This window comes from Mus caroli, unplaced genomic scaffold (assembly GCF_978045245.1).
Source record: "Mus caroli unplaced genomic scaffold, Mus_caroli_1 scaffold_14, whole genome shotgun sequence".
Classification (NCBI taxonomy): Eukaryota; Metazoa; Chordata; class Mammalia; order Rodentia; family Muridae; genus Mus; species Mus caroli.
In genome coordinates, this window is record NW_028227269.1 from 76,730,996 (window position 1) to 76,743,338 (window position 12,343).

General features: G+C 42.7%; 1 protein-coding gene across 16 annotated transcripts in view; it reads left to right on the forward strand.

Annotated features, from left to right (window-relative positions):
- The first annotated feature begins 1,339 nt into the window (after nucleotides 1-1,339).
- The window catches only part of Gphn (gephyrin), a 460,638-nt gene continuing 449,634 nt past the window's right edge, over nucleotides 1,340-12,343 (forward strand). For 15 of the 16 annotated variants that reach the window (XM_029484276.2, XM_085830493.1, XM_029484278.2 and 12 more), the window contains exon 1: nucleotides 1,340-1,980. In XM_029484276.2, the coding sequence (XP_029340136.1) occupies nucleotides 1,917-1,980 (64 nt within the window). In that variant the 5' untranslated portion in view covers nucleotides 1,340-1,916. The remainder of the gene's footprint in view (nucleotides 1,981-12,343) is intronic. The other variant, XM_021178748.3, reaches the window with a different exon arrangement.

The following is a 12,343-nucleotide window of genomic DNA, read 5'->3' on the forward strand; positions in this document are numbered from 1 at the left end:
GAAAAATTATAAAATATTCTAAGTTGGAGGGCATGCCCATTTAATCTATTAACCTTTAAAGTTTGAAGGAACCTGTTAGTGGGCAGGTTTAGAAGTTCTAAATACTAAGAAACTTTCCCAATCATATAGAATTTACATGTACCACATAGACTATAATAGGCTTGAAAGCTTATGATGTAATCAACAATTTTTATTTCATCTGTAGTTTGAGATAAGTGATACATTTGGGCATACTTTCTCAGCAATCTCCCTCTTTTTGAAACCAGTTAGGACTTGTTTTGCCACTAGGATCTTTGGTAGTAATTATGGGAGGTGAGTTCATGATCTGGCTTACAAATTTAATCCACTGCCAGAAATACTAGCTATATATATCTTCAAAAACGAATTATTTTATCCTTTCTCAACTCCACCCATCATTTCCTTTGTCCTCTTATATAAAGGCACAATGTGAATCTTTAGTGAATAGAATGAGTAATGCTATGTTCTTACTGGAACAATACAAACCGCACATAACCATATAACTGAGATTTTAGACTAAGAGCAGATTATTAAACAGTTTTGATACTTTTTTGTTGTTGTTGTTTTGCTTTTAGGTTTTACTATGGTGAACAAATGAGAAAACATACACACACTTAAAAAAATTACAGAGCCAGAAAAGGATATTTAGCAAACCTACACAAAATAGAGGTGGCTAATAACACTTTATGAAAGACACAGAACTAAATGACCACATTTTCAGAGTAATTCCATATTCCAGAAACACTGAAACTTAAATGTCATGGCAACTGATTGTGGTTCAACGTGTATGACACTTGTCCTTATTCTAAATAGATGGATACGTTTCACCAAAAGGTATTGATAGGTCCTGGCTAGGAAGCTTAGGGCCACATCTAGGGGACGACAGAGAGAGAGAAGCCAGCGATCTCCACTCCACGTGCCCTGCTGCAGACACCTGAGCTCCGTCTGCGACGTCTGTGGTAGGCTGTCACCGAGCGGGGCGAAAGCGAAATCAGAGGGAGCGTTGACTGCGGGTCACAGCTGGGGCGGCATAGGGTAACCTATCTCTGCCCAAGAGGGGACTCTCGTCACAGCGGCCACCGTTCTGCCACCTATGCAGCTTCCTTAAGCCACCTCTAGGTTCTCCGGTGCCTTCAGAGGAGCTGAGCCCACCTCGCTGCCGCACCTGGTCCGGAGTGGCTCCACCGCGGGCAGAGCCGGCCAGCCTGAGGCGGCGGATAACTGACGAGGCTGCCGGCTCGGCGGGGGATTGCTTCTGTCTGGGGCCCGCCGAGGCTGCGTTCGTGCCTCGCGCGCACCCGCACCGCGTCCGCCCAGCCAATCCCGCGCTACTCGCGCGCCCAGGAACGTTCCTCGGGTCCCACTCTAGGCTGGGCCGGCTCCTTCCCGCTCCCGGCACTCCGCAGCCGAGCTCGCACTCCTCCCCTCACTCTCCACGAGTTGCACGCCTCGGGGTGTAGCTCCGCCCCTGTCCCCGAGTCCGCCCCCGCAACCTCCAGAGCGTGTGCTCCCTTTTCCTCCCTTCAGTCTCTTGCCATCCAGGCGTCTTGGGTCTCACTCCGCAGAGCCTCTGGGTCTCGCCGGCCTTGCCCCGCCGCCTCCGCGCTCTGTCTTCCGCGAGGCCGCCGCTACTCCCACCCCGGGATCGCTTCCTCCCGGCCGGACTCGGGGTCGCGCGGCCCGACTCCGCCCCCTCCGCGGACCCGCGCGCTCCTGGCGCGGCCTCTCCCCCCACCCCACGCAGGCCACCGGGCGCTCGGCCCCCTCCTTCCCGCTCGCCTCGCGCTCCCCGGGCGCCCTCGCTCTCGCGCTCTCCAAGGCAAGCGCGCTCCCGGCCGGCGCGCTCCGGGCTCCGGCTTCTCCCGGCTCCTGTCAGTGCGGTGACTGCGCTGGGAAACATGGCGACCGAGGGAATGATCCTCACCAACCACGACCATCAAATCCGTGTCGGAGTCCTCACAGGTAACCGGAGGAGGAGGTCCGGGGGAGCCGCAACGGCTACTGTCCTCGACTTGCTGGAGGTTTCTCGCCCGCGGTGGTGCTTCCCTGCGGCCTCGGGAAGAGGGCAGGCTGAGGAGGGGGACCGGGGGGTGTATTTTACAACCGCTGAAACCTGCCGGGGATTCGGGTGTTCCCGTGTGCTCCCCGGGGGAGCTGGGGCAGGCCCGGTGGGGTGTCAGGCCCCGGAGCCCTAGCAGCCAAAGTCTCTGGCCCCGGGGGACCGAGGGGCCGGTGCGGCGGGCGCTGCGGGGCTCCGCGCTGCCGGTGCGGGCGGCGGGATCCCGGCTCCGCAGTCTGAAGCACGCTGCTCGGGGTTGGCCGGGCGCCTCCTCCACTAAAGCTCTTCCGAGAGGGGGGAAATCCCATCTCCACCCCCTTTTCTCCCCTCCCCCCACCCGGCGGCCCCATGGCACCTGCCTGACAGGACTCGGGGTTCGGCTGGCGAACTCTGCTCCGCCTCTGCTGCCCCTTCGCCGGCCGGGTGTCCCCTCTGCAGACGACGGGACACTCCTCACCTCCCCCGGGAGCCGGGTGCTAGCCTCTAGTCCGGACCTCGGAAAGTGCCTGCCTTCTGCCTTACCTAGCAGAGGGCCCTCCCTCTCTGTCTGCCTCTTCTCCTCCGCGAGGACCGGCTGCTTCCCGTGGCCGGGAAATCCAGCTTTTTTTTTTTTTTTTTCCTTGAGAAGGAAGGATTTCCCTCTGTCGGGTTCTTTTCTCCCCCTCCCTTTTGGGGACCCCCCCCCCCCTTCTCACTCCCCGGTGGATGGTCCTGAGGCTGGTGAGGAGCGCACTTTTCCCGGGTCGCGTTTCCCTCCCTCGCGGAAGTCGTGTGTGCTCTGCATGTCTGATTCCGTTGCGTTGTATTTGGGTGATATCCCTGAGTTTGGAGATAGGCAGTTGCTGCAGGGCACGACTTCCAAGATGAATTGCAAGCCTATTTGTAGGGGTTTCGGCTGAGGTTCTGTAGTTGGCATGGTTCAAGTGTAATTGAATGGAGAAGCGGGGGTTAAAGAATTTATATTTGGAGTCTGAGGCTTACTGTGGAGTAAAGGAAATCCAAGACTTAGTGATGTGGTTTCAGAAAAAGAAGCTATGTAGAAGGGAATCCTAGTGTCTTCCCTTCTTCATTTAAATTTTTTTCTTGTAGAATTCTGACAGGTTGAGATGATGCCCGGAAAGGAACTAAACTGAATGAAACTTGCTTTCATTATAAAGTAGAAACAAATCTTTGATTCTGCCAGTAGATACCGACTACAGTGTTTAATTTAGCTGCTGACTTTTATGAAAAGAGGATACCCCTGCTTTTGTTCCCCATTTTTAGTAACTGGGCTTCCTTTCCATGATGCATATTTGTAGATGTTAGTAGCAGTTTATTGAATTTTTCCGAATCAAAGCCTCTGGAGTAAAGAAACTAATCTAAATCAGTTGCAGGGGAGGACACCCCCCCCATCCGAATATGCAGATGGAGTGCATCTTTCCCTGCAGCAACTGTTTCCTTGTATGAAAACTCAGTTGTAGCTTAGAATTCCTAGATTTGATCGTGTTGATATTTTAAAAGAATCTGACAGTGTGATGTAAGTGTTCACACCCTTTACCACCGTTAACTTTTAATTTTGGCCATGTTTTATGAAAAATAATAGACAATTGAAAATGAAATTTTATAGAAACAAAAATATGTCAGCTGTCTGTAGAAATCAAAAGGCCCTAGATGTTTAAAATTTAAGCTGAATGGTTTGTTTTTGAAGAGCATGCTTTGTTGACTCTTACCCTGTATTTTTACTTAGTTATTTTATTTTGGTTAATTGACAGCAATAGGTGTTTTGCACAGTGGTTCTGAAGATACAGCTCTTGTCTATGCTCTGATAGGGATAACACTGATAAGTGATCAGTTGAAAAATGTATCATTACTATATAAAAGTTGTCTAAATATATTACCTGTGAATTTTGGGCATAGATGCTCTGTGTTCAAATTGATTAACAGAAAATGTGATTACCTGAAGGAAAAATTTAGTACGTTTAATAGGGTCAAGAAGAAACTGGCAGTTTAAAGGGGAGTTGAAAGTCAGTAGCTTATAAATAAATATGTGATTGAAGATGAGGCTCTTGAGCAGAATAAAAATGCAGCATAAAGGCCTTGAAAAGCCCAGGTGAAGAGGTAGGTGGCATAATGTCAGGGAGAGAAGATAAGCTTGGCAGTGGAGTTAAAGACAGTTTAGAGGAGCTGTCTCAGGAGAATGAAGTACAGCAGGCTGGGAGGAAAAGTCAGCCATACCGGCGGTGGTGTAGCCGCAGATTTAGATGAAATGGTAACAGGACAATAGAGTTTGATGATAGAATGGATATTTGAAATCAGAAGTAACTCTAGGGATTTTTCTTGAAGAATTACTGGTATAAGTACAATATTGTCTACTATGATAGAACCTAAAAGCATGGGGAAGAATCAGAAGAAATAGCACTAACTTCCAATCTGTGAGTAGTTGATTTTATTACAAACAGCTTAATTCAATGAATTGACATTCCATGTGATCTTGAACAGTGGGAAAAACAATGCTCTGAACATGAAGCTATGTCATTCAAGTTCTGGGATTTTAGAACAGTTTTTCTTTAAATGATTTTTTCTGAATTTTAGAGTAAATTAAAAGGCTACTCTTTTTTTTTCCCCCGGAGAAAAGGCTACTCTTGAAACTTGATTCTTTCAAGTTATAATCTCTCTCTCTCTCTCTCTCTCTCTCTCTCTCTCTCTCTCTTTCTTTTCTCTAGACAAGGCTATGTAGTCCAAGTTAGCTTTGAACTCTATCTTGCCATCTCACTCCTTATCTCAAGTACTGGATTATAGGTGTACCATCATATCCAGCTTGTTTATAAGCTTCTTTCTATTTTCTTTTCCTTTTTGTTTGTTTGTTACTGTATTGTATTGTTTTGTGTTTTTTTCCCCCAACACAGGGCTTCTCTGTGTAGCCCTGACTGTCCTGGAACTCCATCTGTACACTAGGCTGGCCTTGAACTCAGAGACCAGCCTGTTTCTGCCTCCTGAGCGCTGGGATCAAAGGTGTGCACCACCATGACCCTGGCAGTTTGTAGCTTTCTTAAAGGTAGAAGGAATGATTTAAGAAAATGCCCTGGTGCTGGACATGATGGTAAATGCCCATAACCTCAGCTCTGGTCAGACTGAGGTCAAAGAAGGATCTCTGTTTCAAGACTGGAGTGGGGAAAAAAGTTTCCTAGCGTGTTTCACGGTAGTAATTTTAAGTGTTTTGTCTAAATCTGTTCTATAGAAGTAGTGAGTAGTGGAATTTGGTCTATCCCTATAAACACTTTACAGTGTGTCTGAATAATACTGTATTGTTACTTCTAAAGTTCTTTTTTTTTTAATTACGTATTTTCCTCAATTACATTTCCAATGCTATCCAAAAAGTCCCCCATACCCCCCCCCACTCCCCTACCCACCTATTCCCATTTTTTGGCCCTGGTGTTCCCCTGTTCTGGGGCATATAAAGTTTGCAAGTCCAATGGGCCTCTCTTTCCAGTGATGGCCAACTAGGCCATCTTTTGATACATATGCAGCTAGAGACAAGAGCTCCGGGGTACTGGTTAGTTCATAATGTTGTTGCACCTACAGGGTTGCAGATCTCTTTAGCTCCTTGGATACTTTCTCTAGCTCCTCCATTGGGGGCCCTGTGATCCATCCAATAGCAGACTGTGAGAATCCACTTAAGTGTTTGCTAGGCCCTGGCGTAGTCTCACAAGAGACAGCTATATCAGGGTCCTTTCAGCAAACACTTGCTAGTGTATGCAATGGTGTCATTGTTTGGAGGCTAATTATGGGATGGATCCCTGGATATGGCAGTCTCTAGATGGTCCATCCTTTTGTCTCAGCTCCAAACTTTGTCTCTGTAACTCCTTCCATGGGTAATTGTTTCCAATTCTAAGAAGGGACACTTTGGTCTTCCTTCTTCTTCAGTTTCATGTGTTTTGCAAATTGTATCTTATATCTCGCTAAACTAAGTTTCTGGGCTAATATCCACTTATCAGTGAGTACATATCATTTGAGTTCTTTTGTGATTGGGTTACATTGGCACAACAATCAAAGAAAACACTTCTACACTTCTAAAGTTCTTAATTGACTTCTTTATGACATTGTTGCCAGTTGAAAGATAGTATTTGTTCTCTGAAACCCTCCATTCCCTCAGTGTTTTTCTGATCTTCATTTCAGTTATGAATTTAACAAATATAGTAAATCTGTGCAGCTTATTATATGAATTAACTTTTTTGGAATTTTAAAAGAAAGGGAAATGTTTAGCAGTGGCATTTTTTTTTTTTTTTGGCCTATTTTGACTCATTTTAGGATTTAAAACAGCCTGTGATAAAGTAATGCTGTTATTTTAGTAATACTGCTTCTTTATCAAGAAAATAAGAATTTATATACAGGATACACATAAAACTAAATTGTACATCTTCTAATTATATTTGTGTGCATGTGGTGTAATGGAGCATGTGTGGAGGTCAGAACTTTCAAAAGCCAGTTCTCTGTTTGTACCATGTGAATCTTGGTCATCAAATTCAGGTTGTCAGGCTTCTCAGAAGCAACTTTCCCAACAAAGCCCTCTCTAACCCTACATTGAAGCATTTTATGTTGAAGATTATGTACCTCTAAGAATAAATATGTTACTTGTCATTATTTGGTATATATTTGTAGGAAAGGAAAATTATATAGTTTTTGGTGACCTAAGTCTAGTATTTTAGTAATGTTTCCTTTTCTAATGTTCTCTAATTATGTTACTATTTATAGCAGAGACTAGTGATAATTTGATAATGATTAATGTAAGACAGGTAAACAAATACCTGCTACCACAAAATTAGAGAAATCTCTATAGCAATATTGCCAGGGAAATAATGAATGCATGCAACAGTGGAGCTCATGTTCCAGTGTGGATTCTGTATCTTAGTAGGTAACACAGATAATATTTGGTACCAAGGTACTTAAAAGAAGATGATAATTCACTACCTAAATTTTGACTAAGAGTAGTTAGTACATGTTAGAAAAAGATGGATGCCTTTTTTTTTTTTTGAACAAATTTTCTTCTTTTAACTTGAAGTTTTTTTTTTTCTTTTTTTTCCTTGGGTATTTATTTCATTTACATTTCCAATGCTATCCCAAAAGTCACCCACCCACTCCCCTACCTACCCACTCCCACTTCTTGGCCCTGGCATTCCCCTGTATTGAGGCATATAAAGTTTGCAAGACCAATGGGCCTCTCTTTCCACTGATGGCCGACTAGGCCATATTTTGATTTATATGCAGCTAAAGACACGAGCTCTGGGGGTGGGGGTGGGGTGGGTACTGGTTAGTTCATATTGTTGTTCCACCTATAGGGTTGCAGACCCCTTTAGCTCCTTGGGTATTTTCTCTAGCTCCTCCATTGGGGGCCCTGTGATCCATCCAATAGCTAACTGTGAGCATCCACTTCTGTGTTTGCTAGGCCCCGGCAGAGTCTCACAAGAGACAGCTATATCTGGGTCCTTTCAGCAAAATCTTGCTAGTGTATGCAATGGTGTCAGCATTTGGAAGCTGATTATGGGATGGATCCCCGGATATGTCAGTCTCTAGATGGTTCATCCTTTTGTCTCGGCTCCAAACTTTGTCTCTATAACTCCTTTCATGGGTATTTTGTTCCCAATTCTAAGAAGGGGCAAAGTGTCCACACTTTGGTCTTCGTTCTTGAGTTTCATGGGTTTAGCAAATTGTATCTTATATCTTGGGTATTCTAAGTTTCTGGGCTAATATCCACTTATCAGTGAGTACATATCATGTGAGTTCTTTGTGATTGGGTTACCTCACTCAGGATGATGCCCTCCAGGTCCATCCATTTGCCTAGGAATTTCATAAATTCATTCTTTTTAATAGCTGAGTAGTACTCCATTGTGTAAATGTACCACATTTTCTGTATCCATTCCTCTGTTGAGGGGCATCTGGGTTCTTTCCAGCTTCTGGCTATTATAAATAAGGCTGCTATGAACATAGTGGAGCATGTGTCCTTCTTACCGGATTTAACATCTTCTGGATATATGCCCAGGAGAGGTATTGCGGGATCCTCCGGTAGTAGATGGAACCTTTCTGTATGACCTAGGTTGGTCTTGAACTTAGGATCTCTTGACTCTGCACTAGAGTGTTATAATTATAGATGTGTACCACCACACATGGCTAGGATAAAACATTTTTTCCTCTAATAATTATATACTTATATATTAAATTGTAGATTCAAAATTATTAAGAGATGTTTGAATAAATATGAGTAGTAGTAGGAGTTAGATAAAAGCTAGAACATAAAGATATAGTTACACGAACATTTAGTATTTCAGTCATTCAGAAATAGTTGTTTAGAATATCAAACAAAGCACTAAGTTGTCAGCTGAGGAGATGCTACTCTTTAACTCTGGGGTTGTCCAAACTTTTTTTTTTCAAAGTCATACAATACTATTCCTCTTACCCCCTTCTTTCTTTCTGTTCTGTAGATTGAATTTGGGATTTTTGCAATCTAGGCAAGCACTACCACTGAGCTGCACTCCCAGATGTAATTTTTCTGAAAGCCTTTTGTTAATGATATGTAAATACATCTTTATTTTAAGAATAATGTCACCATTGAATATAAAACCTAAGTTCTATGTAAGGAATTGTATGTTATGGCAATTTTACCTTTTTTGGGAGTGGAGTTAGAGTTAAAAAGAAGTGTACTTCTTAAGTATGATGCTTTATGAATTCATAGATGTAAGCAATATATTACAGAAAATGAGTGATTTATGCATTACAGAAAAAAGCTGTTAGCTTTGCACTACCTAACCACAGATAAATGTGAACTTCTGATCCTCCTGCTTCCACCTTCTCAGAGATAGGATTGCAGTCATGTGCTACTATGCCCGACTTTATGAAGTACTAGGATTAAACCCAGGGCTTTGTTCATGCTAGGCAAGCATTCTATCAATTAAGCCTTATCCCAATTTAACTTCTAATCAACTTAATACTAACATTACTTGCCAAAGACTATAAGTTATTAGTTGATATATAACAAGTTTCAACTATATTAAAAACACATATGAGGGCTGGAGAAATAGCTGATTGGTTAAGAACCCCGGCTACTTTTGTTGGAGGACCTGGCTTTGCTTCCCAGCAATCAAATGAAAGTTCACCCTGTCTGAGACTCTGTCTTCCTTGAGCACTGAGCATGCATGTGGTAAATGTACATCCACGCAGGCAAAACACTGGTACATACAAAATGAAAATAAGTTAAAAACGTGAGCACATGCCTTCAGAGAGTGTAGAAGGGGTCCACAGTCAAGTGATGAGTAAGTCTATTTTTACTCTTGCTCGTGATAGATTGCTGAATAAGTTGAACAGGGTACTTTTCTGGAAGTCAGTTAAGTAGATAAAATATATGCTTTGCCTCTGTAAATAGAATTGAAGAACAATGAAGTATATTTGGAATTTGAGGTGTTAAAAAAAGGAATCTTAGAAAAAGAAAGCAGAGCAATCCACAAAGTTTTCTTCCTTTGAACCTGGGCTGAGGGGAAAAAAAAAAAACTAAGAAAGAAGAAAATATTATCTTATCTGGCGAAATGTATACAAATTAAGGCATTTTTTTTGAATGATCTTGAAAAGTAAAATTTAATATTGTGAAACAGTGATTCTTTCCACATTGTTTAATGAATTAATAAGCTAACTTGTATTTAATTGATTAACTAGAACTTTTTGAAAATTTCATAACTTAACTCCAATAACTTTCACAGTAGCTACCAGTATTTATATGTACTAAAAGAGAAGAATTAAATCTATTAAACTTAAGAAAATTGCTACTTTGAAAAAGGAGTTAGAAAAGGAGATGCAAAAATATATTACCATAGTATTGGGGTAGATGGCATTGTGTCAAGGGATATTCTGACTCTTAAAGAGTCTAAGCTGTGGGGACAAACAACATTTTTGCAGTGTCAATTAAAATAAACATAAGTAAATCAGGCATAGAGTGTGGAGTTTATGTGTGCTTTTAAAATAAAATCAGAAATGTCAAAGAAATTTAAAGAGAACATTTGATTCCCAGTCTATTTTAAAGAATATTTTTATTTGTGTATATGTGTGTTCCTCCTTGCCTGTGTGTGTACTGTGTATATTTAGTTGCTTAGGGAGGGCAGAAGTGGGCTTTGGACCCATTGGAGCTGAAGTTATAGGCAGTTGTCAGCTATCTGATATGGGTGCTGAGAACTGAACCCTGGATCCTCTGAAAGAACTGCAAGTGTTTTTACTGCTGACCCGTCTTTTCCAGCTCCTTTCTATTCTGAGATTTTAAACTCTTTTCTGGTATTAGGATACTCTGATAAAAATTTAAAGAGCATGGTGTTATAAATTGTTGGAAGTCCCATATCTATCTATCTATCTATCTATCTATCTATCTATCTATCTATCTATCCATCCATCCATATATATGTATGTGTATAGTAACATTCATAAGAATTAATTAATTTATTCACATTACAGCCTAATCTCTGCCTCCCTCCTTCCGAGTCTACCCTCACACAGTCCCTCTCCCCCTCCCCCTCCCTCTCTCTTTCCCCTTCTCCTCTGAGAGGAGGGAGGTCTCCCTGGGTATCACCCTACCCTGGCACATCAAGTCTCTACTGGTGTAGGCACATCCTCTCCCACTGAGTCCAGACAAGCTGACTTAGTTACAGGAATGGGATCCATGGGCAAGCAACAGATTTAGGAACAACCCCCTGTTCCAGGGGACCAGCATGAAGACTGAGCTGTACATCTATATATGTGTGGGGTGCAGGGGGTGGGGAGCACTAGGTCCAGCTCATGTATGTTCTTTGGTTGGTGGTTCAGTCTCTGGGAGCCCCCAAGGGTCCAGGTTAGTTGACTCTGTTGGTTTGCTTCTGAAGTCCCTTTCCCCTCCAGGTCCCTCAGTCCTTCCATCCAATGTTTGGCTGTGGGTCTCTGCATCTGTTTCAGTCAGCTGCTGGGAGGAGCCTCTCAGAGGACTATTATGTTAGGCTCCTGTCTGCAAGTATTACAATATTATTAATAGTGTCAGGGATTAGTTCTTGCCCATGGGATGGGACTCACTTTGGGGCAGTCATTGGTTGGGCATTTCCTCAGTCTCTGTTCCATCTTTGTCCCTGCACATCTTGTAGGCAGGACACATTTTGGGTGAAAAGTTTTGTAGGTGGGTTGGTGTTCTTATCCCTCCACTGGGAATCTTGTCTGGTTACAAGAAGTACCTACTTTAGGTGCCATATCCCCCCATGCTAGAAGTCTCAGCCGAAGTCACCTCCCCCCCCCCACCAAGACTCCTTGGGACCTCCCCCATCCCAGCTCTCCAGCACACCCTAGAGATGCCACCACCACTACCCCCAATTTCCATTCACTTTCCTGGACCTCTCTTCTGTCTCTCCCCACATTCCCTACCCATCTTCTCTCCCACCCAGTTCCCTCCCTCCATCTGCCTCCTATGAGTATTTTATTCACCTTTCTAAGTGAGATCCAAGCATCCTCTATTGGACCTTCCTTGTTGTTTAGTTTTTTTGGGTGGCAGACCCTTAATTTTAATCTTAGTCTGGCTATGTTGTATATCTTTAAACACATTAAATTCTTCTCTTTGTTTTTCACCACTGTAAAGGAAGATTTATTCTGTAAGATCATAGAGGCTCTCAAGACAATATTTTATCCTTTAGGAAAATACAGGATATTAGATTTAGTTTTTCTTGTACTTATAATTAGATCATGGTGGGTAGATTATCCATAAAAATTTAAGAAAATAAGAAAGACAGGTTAAAAATGTCTACAGTTTTATATAATTATAAACTAAAGGAAAGTTTAGACTAAAATGTCTAAACTAAAAGACTAAACATTTTTTGTGGCATCGAGTTATTTTAATCTTACACTTAGCTTAAGACTCAGCTTAAACTTTATTTAATCAAATCTTTCCTAGAAATTAAGCTCTTCAGTTAGGTGTTTCTCATTTTTCTATAGAGAAACAGTCTTATAAATGTCTGTGTCCTGTAATCGTATGCATTTGAGAGGCTTCCTGGTGTAGAAAAGACTTCAGAGCCAGACAAACTTGGATGTCATGCTGTAGTGCTTTGAATGAGAACGTCTTTAAGGGTTTATATGTTTAAATACTTGATCCCTAGTGATAGAACTATTTGAGGATTAGGATTTATGACCTCATTGAAGGAGGTATGTTACCTGGGCCAGGCTTTCAAGTTTCAAAAAAGTTGGGCCATTCCCAGTGTATCCTCTCTATCTCTGTTTAAGGAACAAGATGTGAACTCTCAG